The sequence below is a fragment of the Mirounga leonina genome, unplaced genomic scaffold, assembly GCF_011800145.1.
Source record: "Mirounga leonina isolate KUSES-001 unplaced genomic scaffold, KU_Mleo_1.0 Mir_173, whole genome shotgun sequence".
In the NCBI taxonomy this organism is placed as follows: domain Eukaryota; kingdom Metazoa; phylum Chordata; class Mammalia; order Carnivora; family Phocidae; genus Mirounga; species Mirounga leonina.
The window spans coordinates 51,344,862-51,360,806 of record NW_023270447.1 but is presented as its reverse complement, the minus strand read 5'-3'; the positions used below and the strand labels follow the sequence as shown (position 1 = coordinate 51,360,806).

At 55.6% G+C, this 15,945-nt stretch overlaps 1 protein-coding gene across 3 annotated transcripts; it reads right to left on the bottom strand.

Moving 5' to 3' along the window:
• Positions 1-4,339: 4,339 nt before the first annotated feature.
• Positions 4,340-12,440, bottom strand: LDLRAD1 (low density lipoprotein receptor class A domain containing 1). 3 transcript variants are annotated; one of them, XM_035020160.1, is made up of 7 exons: positions 12,205-12,440; positions 11,613-11,664; positions 10,185-10,187; positions 9,556-9,681; positions 7,491-7,628; positions 5,617-5,745; positions 4,340-4,488 (listed from the first exon to the last, which is right to left on the bottom strand). In XM_035020160.1, exons 1-7 carry the CDS (start codon positions 12,223-12,225, stop codon positions 4,340-4,342), a joined length of 618 nt encoding a protein of 205 aa, XP_034876051.1. In that variant the 5' UTR covers positions 12,226-12,440. The 3 variants fall into 3 exon arrangements, with proteins under 3 accessions (XP_034876051.1, XP_034876052.1, XP_034876053.1); XM_035020161.1 differs by lacking the exons at positions 9,556-9,681; positions 10,185-10,187; XM_035020162.1 differs by lacking the exons at positions 7,491-7,628; positions 9,556-9,681; positions 10,185-10,187.
• Positions 12,441-15,945: the final 3,505 nt, after the last annotated feature.

Genomic DNA, 15,945 nt, shown 5'->3' with positions numbered 1-15,945 from the left:
TCCTGGTGTCCCCTTGTCTTAAGCGCGGCTGGGCTATGTGTTTCTCCCCAGTTCCAGCCATCTGTGGTTCGGTGAGTCTAAGGATGAACAGAGAGTCCTAAGCAAACAGTGACCTCAGAGGGTTAAACCAGACCAGATTTCTAGTCCAAACCCTGGGGTGAAGGCTGAGCCTCTTTAAATTCCATTCATCTATCCCTGCGTGTTTGCACAGCAAAGAACCCGTTGTGCTCGGAGTACCGATCTCAGAGACGGAGGGGAGGCCAGGGAAGCTGGGAGATGGCAAATATTGATGCTGGCTGCCTGGGTTCTCCATGCAGGCTGTTGCATTCAATCCCCTCCACCCCCACCCCACCGCAACCAGCCCCGCTCTGCTGATGCGAACCAGGGGAGGGGCCTGGCTGGCTGCCCTGGGCTTTGTGTCTTTCTGGACCTGGCTTATGGAGGATTGTTCAGGAGGTTGCTGTGCACCTGCTTCTTTCTGAAAGGAAGAACTGATAAACAAGAAAAGAGCAAACGCCATTCTGCCAGCGCCAGCCACCTCCCGTTTACAGGCTGCTGCTCCCTGGCCTGGGCTCCGGCTTTCTCGTCCAGGGAATCCGGGCTGCAAAAGAGCGAGACATCAGGGAGGGGCTGTGGCAGGCTCTGGATTTGGGCCTGTCCAGGTTCGATCCTGGCTCTGTGGTCTCAGGCAAGCAGCTTCGTCTCTCTATGCCTCTGTCAAGTGTGACTAACCAAACCAGGTGCCTGGGATGGTTGTGTATATTAGGGAAAATGAGATACAAGAGACAAGACATATGTAAGGTGGTAAGAGTGCTTGGCATGTACTCAGTGCTGGCTAAATACTGCCTTTTAATATTCATTAAAGCCCTTGGCGCAGTGCTTGGCACTCCCCTTTCTTCTGCTTAAAGCTTTAATGTTTCCAAGTGGCGTTCACATTCTGGATCTCACTTTTTCTTCTCAATGAGCCCGCAAGATAGTTTGCTGATGACATCGTTCTTCCTGACGCCCGGAAGAGAGCCTTCTTAGCAGCCCCTCCTCAGAAGGGAAGAATCAAATGTGTTCCTCCTGCTGCAGACCTCTGCCAGCATCACGTAGCGTGCAGAGTCAAGTTCATTCCCTGCAGCCCAGCATCAGAGGCTCTTCCTCACCCTGAAGCCATGGGGTACTGTTTCACATTCCCTCGGCTCCCAGCCGCCCTCCCTGCACTCTTCAGCCTGGGCTGCCCTGGGCCTGCTTCCCACTGGGCTCCATCATGGCCCTGCGTGGGCATCACCACCACCAGAAGCTTCCCAGACCTCCCGAAGCAGCGTCCAACAGCGGACTGCCGCAGCTGAGCCCCCAGACTCCTGGCTCTGCCCCCAGCCAGTCATGCACACTTCAGAAGGTGCTGGCCTCTCTACGTGTGTGCAAACGGTTAACCGCCTCGGAGCACTGTTGTGAGAATGGAGGGTAAAGCTCTTACTGAGCACAATGCCTGGGTCCTAGTAAACGCTCAGCAGGGGCCAACTATGTGCAACTCTGTGCACCTGGGAATCTGGCTTGTAGGTCCTGCCCTGCTACGGACACGCTGAGTGGACCGGGACAAGTTTGTTCCAGCCTTGCTTCTCCGTCCTGTAAAATGAAGCATCTTAACCCCTAGGGGCCCGTGGGTGGGTTTGGTTGGGAGGGGAGGGTAAAATGACGGGCAACCAATGGCGCCCGTGCCTCGGGCACTTTTCTGAAAAGAGCCACTAAAGAAGCCCGGGACTGGAGGAGCACTGGGGCCAGCCGCCTCTCCCTGGCAGGGCCCATCTGCAGCACCAGCAGGAAGCGTTTTCCTGGCGGGAACCAGGCACTCTCCGGCTGCCCGAACGTCTGAGGCTGACCGGTATGAGCATACGAGGGGCACATTCCCATAGCCCCTTCCCAGCAACCTTGTTTTCAACAACTAGTGCTCAGGGCGTGGGGAACACGTCCCATCTGAGTGCTGGAATGAGCCTCTGGACCTTTTCTTGTTCCTCGGGGACCAGCTCAGCCCTTTATTCCCCTGGAGACTGGCATCCTGTTGGAGAAAGCGCACCCAGGGCGGGAGGACTGGTGCTCCTTCTTGGGTCTGGACTCCTCCACCTCCCCCTTCCCCCTCTTCCCTCCACGCCCCCTGCTCCCTAAAGTCCCTGTGTTCCACCAGTAAGTAGCCTTTGACTATCCCCTCTGCCCACTTGGTCCAGGTGCTGGCATCTTTCTTAGACTAGTGTAATTAAAGCTCACTGTAGGTCCAGGATGCTTCCTTGCTCATTGCCCCTGATGATGCCCACTGCCCTTAGGAGGAGGTGTGACAGGCTGTGCCCTGCAGGATCACATCCTGGTTCACCTCCTCACCTCATCTCCTACTGTCTCCTACCCCCAGCTGATGCTTTGGCTACTCTGGCCTGCTGCACATTCCTGGGTTGAGCTATACCCAGTCACACCCCCATATCTGCATTCACATCGGCCCCTCAGTGGGGAATGAATGGCCTTCTCCTCCACCCCTACCCCTGGAAATTCTCCTACCCTCCGGAGCCAGCCCAAGGCATCAGAACTGACGATGCCCTGAGCGAACCCCAAGTGCCTCACTTGGGCTGCAGTTGGAGGGAACCTTAGCCACGGGTGACTGTCCCTCAGCCAGGATCCCTGAGGTACCTTGTCCCAGGAGCTGGTCCTCAGGTCATCAGGCTCAGGGATGGGATTGTGTCCTCACTCCCCAAAGGCACCTCGTTGGTGGCCTCAGCCCAGCATTCCTGCTACCCCACCCATCCTCTATGTGTGAGGGGCCTCCTCCATGAGACCTTGTGCTCCTTGTGTGCTGGGATCCAGGTCTCTTTGCTCCTGGGTGCCTGGCATTGCCTTGGCCCAGAGCAGGTGCATGGAGGCTGCTCAGTGAGGAAAAGAATGAACTAGAGCTCAACAGTCTCTCAGATGCTTATGTTCAATTCAAATCTCACCAAAGACTGCTGTATTTTATTAATTTTCAATGGTGATATATCTGTCTTCCTCAATAAGAACTCTCCTTTTGGCCAGATTCCAAATTCTAAGTCTCTTTTTCAGAATAGGGGTGGACCACATTCTGACCTTCAAATTTTTTTTAAAATTTTTAAAGATTTTTTATTTTTTATTTTTTTATTTTCACATTTTTATTTTTATTTTATTTTTTAAAGATTTATTTATTTGTGGGCAGAGGGAGAGAGAGAATTTAAACAGACTCCACACTCAGTGCAGAGCCCAACGCAGGACTTGATCTCACAACCCTGAGATCATGACCTGAGTAGAAACCAAGAGTCAGACGCTCAACCCACCCAGGTGCCCCCCAAATTACTTTTTTTAAATACCCCACAGAAATTCTGTTCCTGGCCAAGGTATGATCCCACTGGGAGCAGAAAAGGCTTCGGAGCTGGGACACTAGAGACTGTGCTTGAGTTCCAGTTCCGGCACTGACTTTGTTGTATGACCTGGGCAAGTCATTTCTTCTTCTGGACCTCGGTTTCCTCATCTGTTTAAGGGGGATACCCATCCTTGCCTGTCTGGCTATTGTGAAACCGGAAAGTATTCAGATAAATGGCTCATTCACTCAGGCTTCCGGGACCAAAATACAGTCCCTCCCTCAGGAAGTCTGGGCTGTTTGGCTGGGCAGCTGGTCATGGGGTGTAGGGTGGGGAGTGGCAGGGTGAAGAATGGGATGGACAGAAGGGCTGTGAGGAGCCCCTCAAGCTGCTCTTTCTCCTGACCTTCTATTCTCCAGCTCAGAGCCTCCCGGGATGGCTTCCCATGGGCAGGATGGCAGGTACCCTGCCTCGTGTGCAATCTCCTCTGATCGATCAGCAGGGCCTACTAGGATCACTGAGTGGAGAAAAATGCTAAGGCTGCATGTGAACCCAGCAATATCTGTCTTGGGTACCCAAGGAGGCAGAAAGTGGCATCCACTTCACATATATGTGCCATCCATAAGAGCTGAACTCCTTGGCTTGGTTTTATCTTTTCTCTAAGGGGTGACAGGGTCAGGATCTGGAGCCTGTCTTGGGGCAGAGGAATAGCTTTCTTCTGTGTGGCCCCACAGACATGCCTAAAATCATGAACGCGGATCCCTTTCCTCTTTGTCAGGAGTGGTCTGACCTGGTAGTGAGCCCCTGACACTGGAGGCATTCAAGGATAGGCTGAACAACTTGAAAGCAGTAGAGGCGATTCTTATTCAGAGACACTGGTGCGCGGATCCCACTCGATGATCTTGAAGCCTCCTTCTTGCCCTCGAGTTCTTGCATTCGATGCTCATGTGAAGCCTTATCAGTGCCTTTCCACCCTGCCTCGCACTCTGGCCGGGGGGCCCCACTCAGGGTCCAGGACAGGAGTACTCATCGGACCAGTCGGAGCAGTGCTGCACGAGGTCACGGCAGAGGCTCCTGGGGATGCAGCTGCAGTACCCGAAGATGGTGGAGGGGCAGCGCCACCAGCCCGGGCCACAAGGCGGGCATGCGGTCACTGTGGGCACAGCGGAAGGGGCGCTGCTGTGGCCGGAACAGCCCTGGCTCCCACGGCCCCACCCCGTCAGACATGGCTTGACTGTATTCCTTATGCCCCTGTGGCAGAGAGAATCTAGACTCCCCAGATCACAGGCTGTGTGACCGTAAGCAAGTCTCTCACCCTGCCTGGGCCTCGGTTTCCTCCTCGGCTCAAGGTTGTTATTAAGGAAGATAAGCCAAGGGCCAGGCACACAGCCAGTGTTCGGATATTAAGGGGAACATATTTTCCTCCCTCCCTCACCCTGACTCAGCCACACCAGCCGACTTATGACAGGCTCCCTGAGGATGCCTCACGGACTTCCCTCCTTTGCTCTGTACCCTGGGCCCCCACTGTGCTTTCCTGCACGCTCAGCTTCTGCCTGTTGAAACCTGTCCCCTCTCTAAAGCCTGCTTGAATACCGCGTCTTCTGAGAAGACTCCCTTGATTCTTACCTGCACCCCTCCCCTCAAAAAACCCCTCTCTAGGTCCCCAGCACGTCCTTTTGGCCTCAGCATGATGTTAGTCCTGGGGGTCAGACACATGTTTGATTCCCTTCTGGCACCAGGCACTGCACATTTGTTGATTGAACAATGGGGAAGGAATTGAAAGGAAAGTCTGGGGCAGTGAAAGAGCGCCAGACTTGGAGTCAGGAGACCTGGGTTTACATTCCTGCTCCTTTCCTATCCCTTCTTCTATGAAGTCCCTTCTCTGCTCTGGCCTCAGTTCACCTACATATAAGTTTGGGGCTAGTGATTCCTGCCCCGCTTTCCTCACAGGATGGTTGGGAGGTGCAGAGGAGAGGAGGGAAACCCATGCTGAAATCCCAGTTTGGCCTTGTACGTACTCCTTGCATGACCATCTGGTCCCTGGTTTCTTCATCCGTGCCCTTGAAGGTAGGTGCCCCACCCCAGAAGAATAAGCCTCCAGAAGAAGCCACTTGGAGAGGTAGCGAGCCCTCCACCACTGGAGGCATTCAAACAGCAGTGGAAAACTTCGTGGAATGCAAGAAGGGGAGGCAGGGGAACCTCTGAGATTCTCTGGTCAAGCTCTGCCCTTTGGCCACTGCCTAGCCCCCTGCCCCAGCCTAGCCTGTGCCCAGACCCATACCTGGGCTCAGTTCATCTGAGCAGTCCCCGCAGTTGTTGACCCCATCACACTTTTGGTCTGAGTAGATCCAGGAAGACGGGTCTCCACAGCGGGCGACGAGGAAGCTGGGGAGGCTCTGGGGCATGTCCCCTACAGTGGCACAGATGAAGCAGGGGGAAGTCCACATCTGGCCTCCAGACGTCTATCTGGAGGTGGACTGTCCTGGCCACCCCCAAACCTGGGCTCACAAGGAGAAAGGCACAGGAGAAGGTTTCCTGGGGAGGAGGCCAAGTCAAGGGGAGAGGAGGATTCTTTCCCTGTCTGCCCAACAAGATGGCCAGAGAGCGGCATCTCCCTCGTTCATTCCCGGCTTAGCTCTGGGGCATGCCCGCCTCACACCATTGCTTGCACTATTCCTTCCTCCAGAAACGTCCTTTCCAACACCTCTCCAAAGCCATTCCACTTTCAAGGCCAGGCTCAAGTTCCTTCACCTCCAGGAAACCTCCTCCAACAGGAATGTAACAAGAATAAATGTGAAGTCTTGCATTTGGGCGCCAGAATGCAGAGGATGTGGGTTCACAAACTTTGTGAGAGAGGGAGTCAGGGCACTGTTCTTGAAAGTGGGTTCTGTGTTAGGCAGTGGCGCGAAGGGGCTACCAAAAAAGAACACAAACTCAGGCCACAGGACGAGAGGCCTTTGGGAGGAGAAAAGCCTTTGTTCTTTGGACTAGCCAGGGCCAGCCAGAAATGTCATGGATACTTCTAGAGCCCGACCCAAGAGGGGGACAAGGGCAGCTGGTGTGTGTCCTGTGGTGTGCTGGTGGAGTGGAGAAAACCAGCCCCGAGGGGCATGACCGTAGGAGTGTGGAGTGTGGCCCTGGGAAGGGGATACTCACAGCGGGCAAGAAAGCAATTTTCAAATCCATGCAGTGCCCCCATCATGGGAGATAGATTCAAATGTGGTTCAGATGAGGGAACAGAGTTGGAACCAATCAAGGATGCTACAGGGGGACAGCTCTAAACTCAGTCCACGGGAGACACTCCCGTGAAAACCATGTGATGAGGGGAGCAGCTGCCTCAGGCTGTAGTGAGCCCCCCATCCCAGGAGTATGCAAGCAGAGGCTAGGTGGGTTTGTTAGGAGACAATTTGGGCATGAGCTGTGACATGCACTAGATGACCTTTGACATCTCTTCTAGTCTAGAAGGTCCATGATGCAGTGACGCTTCCCCCCTCCACTCTCCCACCCCACCCACTCCAACTCCCCAGACTCTCTCCCTCCTACATGGAAAATGCCTAGTCCACATAGCCAGGGCTTTTCTCTCCTGGGCACTGTCAGGTCTCTAAGGTCTGGGACCCATTCAGTCACTCATTCATTCATTCACTCATTCATTCATTCTTTCATTCACTTCTTCCATCGTCCGTTCAGGGAATCATCTCAGAGACTCCTCTGCCAGGCACAGAGGCCCCCAGGTCAAGCAGGCCAGGCCCACCCTCGAGGGGTTCACAGTCTGATGGGGGTGGCAAATGTGCCAATGTGAGTCGGGCTGGGGCACAGGGAAGCAGAGGGGCTATGGGAGCCCCGAGGAGGGACCTTGACCTACTTGGAGAGTCAGGGAAGGCTTCCGGGTGGAGTTAATACTTGAACTCTGCCTCGAAAGATGAATACGGGTTCTCTGGGGGGGGAGATGCGCAGAGTGGAGGCCTTCCTAGTCTGGGCACGTATGTGTGCCTGCACCTGGGGCGGGCTGAGGACCCGTGGGACGGGAAGGCGTCTGGTTTGTCTGGGGACACTAGAGCTTTAGTGTGGCTGCAGGGAGAACTGGAGTGGAGGGCAACCCCGAACAGGCCCTGGAAGAGTCCACTTGGGGCAGGGCAGGACTGAGCAGGTACTCACGGCACATGGCCTCGTCCTCGTCCTCGCCGTGGGCACAGGTGCGGACGCCGTCACAGACCCTGCTGGCGGGGATGCAACTCCTCCGGTCGTGGCACAGGAAGCCCGTCCTGTTCGTCAGCGTCACACAGGTCTGGGCCCCTGAGTTGGCAGGGGGAGACCGCAGAGGGTCAAGAGTGGTGCTCACAAGTTCCTGTAACTCGGCCGCACACTGAGCTGGCCCGAGGGGCTGGGGCGGCCAGGAGGATACTGGGCTGGGTCCAAGCCCCCGCTCTACCGTTTGCCGACTGCGTGACCTTGGGCAGGTGCCTTGACCTCTCTGAGCCTCAGATTTCTTGTTTGTACAATGGGGACCAGAGCACACACCCCACAGGACTGCTGGGGAGCTTACATACAAGCTTTTGTGTGAATAACCTAGAACACAGAAAGTGCAGAGTAACTCACGGTTCCCTCCTTTACTGAGAGCTTATTGACAGTCTTCCAGAAGCTCCTGAGGACAGGGCTCCAGTCAATGCAGTGGTTTTAATAATGGTGGAGTTCCTGGTGCCAGGTCAGCTTGTCGGAAGCAATCTATTAGGGCGGGCTGGGGACCCTTATGCCACAATCCGGACATCGGGGCACAACTTTACAGGCTGCAGAGCACTTTGACATTTGTATTCTATTTCCCCAAATAGCTCTGGGAGGTGTCATCCTTAGCCCCATTTTATAGATGAGAAAAGTAGGGCTCAGAGAGGTGCAAGGCCCAGTCACACAGCTAATAGCCCGGCCCGCTGACCCTGCTCTTCCCCGAGGCTGGGGCTGGCTCCCCAGTGTCCAGGAATGGTGGGCAGCTGAGCGTCTTCCCTTCCATCCCACTGGGGGGGACACCCGCCCCCGGGCTGCGCTGAAGAATTAAAGGAGAGAAAATGGCAGACAAGGTGGGGAGGTCACCCTGGCCCCCCGGCTGTGCATGCCGGCTGGAGACGGGCTCGGGCCTGTGCAGGTGTGTTTGGGCGCCCACGAACCGCCTCCCACCCCCCGGAGCAGTTTCGGCTAGGGCGAGGGGGGCTGAGTCTCAGAGACATCCCCGCTGTCACACATACATACACACTGACACGCATGCACATGCACAGACGTGCACACTCATGCACACGGATACACACTCTCGCACAGACAGCTATGCACACACAGACGTGCGCACACACTCACGGGCACACGTGTGTGTGCACATGGGCCCATGAGTGCGACTCCTCACGTGTTCACTTCACTCGGTGCCCATGTTCTTGCACAAGGGGGTAGAGTACTGTGGATTTTACCCCTTGCTTCCCCTTGTCCCTTTCTACCCCCCACCTGGCTACAGAGCCATCTCTCAGGAAGGACACCCCACCCCCAGCTGAAGCCCCTGCCCGTGGCGCTCTGGATGGTGACCCTTCCCCAGTACAGCCTTTGAGGCCCTGGGCACCCGCCCTGCCCACTGCTCTGGCCCTCGGAGCCACTGGCCTCCTGTGTCTCCTCCTCACGTTTCCTCCCACCCTTGGGACTCTGCACCTGGCCTTCCCTGTGCCTGGAGGCTTTTCCTGCCACCCCGCCACTAACCACTGCCCACCTTTTCTTCATGGCCCCTCTTCCTTTCATTTCTCAAGCTGCCCACCTGACTCCTAGCCTGGGTCAGAGCCCCTGTTCAAGACTCGCAGAGCCCCTATTAACCCCGCCTTAATGGACTTCTTTGATTAATGTCCATTAACCTCCAAACTATTAGTTCCATGAGGCAGGGCTGCAGGGATGGACCAGACACGGCCCTGTCCTCTGGTGGAGGCAGACACACAGATGGACGGCACCCCCCAGGAAGTGTGGGGGCCGTGGGGGCCAAGGCACGCCGCCCAGCCTAGGGGTCAGGGAAGGGTTCCTGAGGAAGGTGACATCAGAGCTGGGTCCTCTCGATAACTCGTATTGCAGATGTGCAAATGGCAGCTCAGAGTCCTGGATGTGTCTCATCATGGAGAAGCCAGCAGTGTTAGGCTTCCTTATCACTCTGTGGTCCCCATCCCCTCCTAGCAAGCCCGGCCCACCCTCTCTGGACCACACTGACCTGGTGTGCGCGGTGGGAGTCCAAGGATGGTGACCAGGGCGATCAGGGCTGCAAGGGTCACCAGCAGGAGCAGCAAGAAGGCCGAGAGACAGGCGCCCCGGCGTGAGCAGCAGAGCGGGCCGCAGCCTACATGCAGGGTGGGAAACCAGTGGCCACCAGGGATCCCCCTTGCTCACCCCTACAGATGTGCCTCCCCACCTGCGGGGTTGGGGGCAGGAAGGCCACCTTGGAGGAGGGGGCTCCTGAGCCTTCCATGATGCTCTTGGTTCTGCCTGTGGGCCCACCTCCGCCAAGCACCCGTCCCTCGCCCGGGCCAGTGGCTGGTGAGTAGCAGTCGGGATGAGCGTCCGAGTCCCTGCATCATGGCCCTCACCCCGCTGTCCTCCTTCGAGGACTTCTCCTCAGGAGGCCAGGAGAAATGGACACCTGCTTAGTGAGCTGCTGCCTGGAGAAAAACTAAAGCAGGCCCTAGGTAGCAATTGCTTTTGCTTTTCAAAAACAACCTTTATTTTATAGACGAGGAAACTGAGGCTCAGAGAAGAAAAGGTCCAGATCACCTCGTGCAGAGCTGGGACACGAGTCAACGCCAAAAGCTTTGAACGATGCCAACTGACCGTCCAGTCTGGAACCAGCTGATGCTGGTTGGACCCCCAGCTGGATCACACTGAGAAGTCACTTTATTTCTCCACGTCTGTTTCCTCATGTGGAAAGGCGGGGCGGGGTGGGTGGGTCATAATATCTACCTTAGGGTTGTTGAGAGGACCAAGCTAAGCCAGCGAACCGGTTGGAACAGTGCTTGGCACATAGTCAGTGCTCTAAAGGTTTCAGCTAGTAGGCTGCGGGTGCCGGAGGGAGGGGCGCCGGGAGCCGGGGTGGGATTCCCACAGGCAGGGCAGGGAGGGTGCCAGGGGAAGGCATTCCAGGGACAGTGAGTAGGAGCGAAGGCCTGGCGCAAGGGTGTGGGGAACTGAGCCAAAAACCCACCACGCCCACAGGGCTGCTGGTGGCTCCCTGGTCGGTGAACACAGGGCCAACTCAGGTAACCAGGGAGACAGCGTGGAGCCCAGGCATTCAAGCAGCTGCTCCTCAAATATTTGTGCAGCACAGGCTGGGGGGTGGGGGGGGAGGGGAGGGTCCCAGGGGGGACCTGAGACAGGACTGGCAGCACCGGGCCCGGGCCCACGAAGACGCTGCTCTTTGGAGCTCAGAAGCCCTTTGGCGCCGGCCCTCCCTGGACAAATGGGGGAAGGAGGATATTTGTCCCACAGCCATGCCCAGCAGGGAGCTGTGAATGAGCACACAGGCACTTTGCCCCCAGAGGAACCCCAGCTTGAATTTGAGCTCCATCTACCTCTCCCACCTCCCAACTGCACGGTATCCCAGTTTGGCCAAGCTCCCCAAACTCCCTTAGCCTCAGCTGCCTCATCTGTTATTGTCTCCAAATAGGACCCCTTCTCAGAGCTGTCCCGGGGACTGCAAGAGGCCATATGCTGCCCGGCACAGACTAGGGCGGGGTGGGGGGGTGGAGGTGGGTGTTGATCCTTTGTAGCTGATATTATTTTTATCTACCTCTGATTCTCTTTCCTCATTGGCAAATGTGGGCCACGACAGGGCATACAGTAGATGCTCAATAAATGTGTGTTCCTTCCTTTATTGCATAAAGGCAAAGCAACCTGTCCTGGGTGCATGGCGAGTCAGTGGTACACAGTAGGTGCTCACTAAGTGTGTGATCCTGCCTACTTGATCCCTCAGAGGGACAGAGAATGGCCCGGGTCACCCACCAAGTCAGGGAATTGGCCCCCGAGCTCTTTAGGTCATCGTGGAAACTGTATGGGGTGTGTGGGAGGCTGCACAGAGAGGTGCTCAACAAGTGCAGGGAGCGAAAGAAGCCCCCTCTTAAGCAGGTGACTGTCAGCCCGGCGGCCAGGAAGCTGGGAGCAGACGATGTCAGTGTGGAGGCAGAGGTCTGAGGGACAGTGGGGGCCTTAGGGAGCCCTGTTCATGCCTCTGTAGCGGCCCCGCCTCAAGGGAGCCCCCCGGGGGGCTCTGCCCCTTACCTTCCCCTCCAGGGAGGGCTTTGGCTCCAGCAGCACTGTCATTGCCGTCTCCCTGCCCAAGAGAACAGAGGGAGGGGTGGGCTGAGGTGGGCCGAGGGCCGGCCTCCGGGAGCCAGACAGAAGGCGTCTTCCGAAAGGTCGAGAAGAGCCTGGCATGGAATCATGGGCTGCACGCCTGCCAGTGTGCTGCGCGCCTCAAGCCCACCACGCCCGCCTGACGATTGCACCCCTTCGCCTGGACCGTGTCCTCTGCCCGCAGTGCCCTTCTCCCCACTGTCCACTTGGCAAACTTTCATCCTCCAACCCTGCTCAGGCTCATCCTTGGAGGGGCTTTCCTTGATGACGCCTCCCTTAGTGCTGACCGCTCCCTCCCCTGGCCCCCTGTCCACCTGGCTCTCTGGCCCCCTTCCAGCGCTCGCCCCCCCGAACTATGCAGCCGGTTCACCTGCTGGGTCCCCTACAACCTGGGAGGGAGCCTCCAGAGCGGGGGAGACCTGGGGCCACCTCAGCGCCTCCCCTTTTTACTTAAGCCCACTCTTTGGCCCAGGGTTGGCTCCCCCAGGTCGGGGAGCCATTTTAAAGCAGCTCTTACCTGGGGGAAGATTTTGTTCATGTCTCTGGCCTCCAGCTCCCAGCTCCAGCCTCCTGGCACTGGGGAGCCCTGTGCAGAGAACGCGGCACAGGTTCCTGCCCCGTCACCAGGGGCAGCCTGGCGGAGGGAGGACAGCAGGCCTGGCCTGGCCACACCCTCCCTGCGGGCAGTCCCCTCCCAGGCTCCTGCCTGGCCCTTCCCCTCCGCCCTCTGATGGAGCACTCCAAGGTGGGAATCGTCCTGCCCACATTACCGACAAAGAGCCTGAGGTTCAGAGAGGAAGAAATTGCCCCTAGGTCACACAGTAGGGAGGGGGAAGCGGGGTTCGGATCTGCTTTTTCCTCCACACCAGTGGTGAGACCGGGGGCTCTCAGACCCCTCAGCTGCATGAAGATCCAGGCAGAAATATGGAGAATTAATGTTTTAGTGGCTAAAAAACAGGAATCATTTTCTTATTGTTCTATTCAATTTAATAGGTAATCTATGTGGAGAGAATATGCATTTTCCACTAAAATTAAAAAGCAAATATAATTTTAAATTATTTTCTTTTAAAAAGTGGCCATGTGCCTTTTCATCTTTCCGGAGATGGTGCCCGTGGTGGGGAAGGGGCGGGCGGGTTGCTCACCTGAATAACCCTTGCTACCCACCCCACAGGTGGCAGCCTCATCCCACTGCTGAGGAGACCAAGGCCCTGGGAGCTCAAGGGACTGGCTGGAGGACCAAAGGAGGAGAGGTGTCCACCTTTGAACTGAGCGCGGGGCCTCCAGGGAAGTCCCTCTGCAGCCTGCCTCTGATGCCCAGGAGTTGCCCTGGGATATGAACTACTGGAGCCCCTGAGGTGGGGGTGGGATGGATCAGTGCAGGAACAGCCCTCCAGAGGCAGCAGCCCCGGGAAGGGCTAACCCCTCAGCCAAGAGAACAGGTTCTCCCGAGGGCCCTGTCACTGGCGCTGGCGTGGGTAAGTTGCTCCCCTTTGCTGAGCCTCAATTCCCTCGTCCATAAAATGAAAGGATTAGACTAGATGAAGGGGGGCGTCTTGGGACTCCCATAATCAGACCATAAGACCAGACTGGAAGTAGGTTTAATTGAGAGTGATCCCTGGAAATGACAGCTGGGGAGTGGGGCGAGTGAGACAGGGAAGGGAAGGACCCCATAACTGGCATGTGATCAGGCACGTTCCCGCGATGCGCAGATAGAACTTTCTCCTGCCAAGGAATTCCAGGAGCCAAGGGAGAAGGCGCGCCTCCGAGTTACCCGCCCCCTGAAGGTGAGGGCACGGGGGCAGGGGGGATGTGCTTGTCAGCTCTTGCTAGTCAGCGTCTGAGAATTGCCGGGGGTATGACCTGCCGGCTCCGCTGGCCTGCCGTGGGCGCCGAGCTGCCTGTCTTGGCCGTGGCAAGCCCGGCTGACGTGCCCTGAAGTGGAACGGGTTGGGGAGTGTGGGCTGGACACCCCATAGCATCTGCCAAAGATGCGAACTAGATTTCATCTTGTACGCCAACGGCGACTGATGGATAGAGGATGTCCGGAACATGGGGTTCAGGAGGATTCTGAGGTCAGGACTCAGGGTTTTGTGACTGACTAGAGATGTCTACCATGGGTTCCCTTGGGCAACCCTGCTGAGCTCCCTTGGCCTTGGCTGGGGCCTGCTTGAGCCACGCCCGGGTACACTTCTAGCAAGAGCAGGAACTTGGGTGCTGACAGTCCAAAGGGCCCCCCGCTGCTAGCTGTGCAACCTCTGAGCTAACCTCTCTGAGCTTCAGCTTCTCACTTACCTCTCTAAACTCCTTTTCCATTCATTCCTGAAGTAAGGCAGTGCCCCAATCAAAGGACCTCTCTGTCCTCCTCACTCCACACCCAACCCCACACCAGGTCCCCTCTGCCTATTTGCTTTAACCTCGCCCTTCTTCCCCTCTTTCCTTCCCTGGGGAAAAAAAGTCCCCAAAACTTATTACAGAAAAGTAGGAAAAATTAGGTAACAAATAATTATGTATCTACCCTCCAGAGTTAACAAATGTTAAGATTTAGTCATTTTTGCTTTAGCCTTTTTTTCTATTAAGTTTAGCAAAATCAAAGGCGTCTTTTCTTCCCAGTTGTGTTCCCTTCCTTCTCTCCCCAGAGTCAACCAGTTTCCTGAATATGCCGTGGACGCTTCCAGGAGCTGTTGCTCTCTCAAGACACACAGACGTGGACGCTTCCAGGAGCTGTTGCTCTCTCAAGACACACAGACACACACACATAGAATCACACGGTAGGGGCACCTGGACTTTACAGAATTTGCCATGCCGTTCTTCCAGGGGGCCATACCAATCTGCACTCCCATTAGCAGCGTGTGAGATTTCCATCTTTCTCCCTAGCCTCAAAACGCTCAGATTCTCTGGCACCTGCGTCTGTCTGGTAGGTGCAAAATGGTGTCTTTGGGTGCGGGTGGTTTCATTTGCTCATCTCTAGTAATTACTATTGCTACGACTAATTACTGACAAGTATTGAACACTTACTTTTACCACACGCTGTACCAAATGCTTTATGTATGTGAACTCATTTAGTCCTCCCAGCCACAGGATATGGGGACTATGATCTCCATTTTACAGATGAGAACACTGAGGCACAGAGACATTAAATTACTTGCCCAAGGTTCACAGTTGAAAAGAGGCAGAGCCGGGATACAGATCTGGCTGGCTGAAAAGTTCACACTCTACCTGTACCTACACCCTTACTTTTCTAAAGTGTGTTCCTCAGACCAGCAGCATCTGCATCATCTGAGAGCTGGTTAGAACTGGGGTCTCACTCCAGCCCCACCAAACCAGAACCTGCTTCTTAACAAGATCCTCAGATGGAGAGCCTTGCCCGACCCCATGTATTGTGCTGCCCTTTTTTATATATTGGTCATATGGATTTCCTCCCTGGCGTATTGCTTTTTCATATCTGTCATTCATTTTTCTCTCTCTCTTTTTTTTAAGATTTTATTTATTTATTTGAGACAGAGAGAATGAGAGCGACAGAGAGCACATGAGAGGGGGGAGGGTCAGAGGGAGAAGCAGGCTCCCTGCCGAGCAGGGAGCCCGATGCGGGACTCGATCCAGGGACTCCAGGATCATGACCTGAGCCGAAGGCAGTCGCTTAACCAACTGAGCCACCCAGGCGCCCGTCATTCATTTTTCTATGGGTGATTTGTCTCTAATTGATTTGTGGATTTCTTTTTGCTGGACTGTAGCTTGTCACTTGCTTAGAGTGGCTTCTGCTGGCTCCCTCTGCCTTTCTAAATCCATCTTTTGTGCCCAGAACCCAGAACCAAGTAAAAATCTCACTTCATGAAGCCTTCTTTGACTGTCCCTTCTTCCCCGGTTTGACCTTTCCCTATATACCTTACCATCTGGGGCTCTGTCTTGGCCTGGCTGTGGCTGGGGGAAAACCCTCTGGACATGAGATCAGCCAACCTCAGCTTGTTAGACAGACCTGGGTCTTCATCCCAACTCTGCCAAATTAATACTAATTTAAGGTGGCAAGTCACAGCCTCTTGAAATCCATGTCCTCATCTGGAGAATGAAGACAAGAACACTTACCTCAGAGCGCTATGGTTAGAATGAAGTCAGTGCACGTATGTGAAAATGTTCTGCTCCCTTTGGGGGCGCAATATTGTTTCTGGAGGCCTTGGTTTGTTTACAGTTACAGACAGCTGCTAGGACTGCTTCTTAGTCCAGGGCCCAACTCTGGGTTAGAGAATGCTAACCGGCACCACCA

Coding starts and splice junctions, on each gene's coding strand:
- LDLRAD1 (XM_035020160.1), bottom strand. CDS start 12,225: ATGAACAAAATCTTCCCCCAG. Junction 11,665..12,204: donor TGAACAAAATCTTCCCCCAG/GTAAGAGCTGCT, acceptor TCTCTTGGGCAG/GGAGACGGCAATGACAGTGC. Junction 4,489..5,616: donor CTCAGATGAACTGAGCCCAG/GTATGGGTCTGG, acceptor CTGTGCCCACAG/TGACCGCATGCCCGCCTTGT.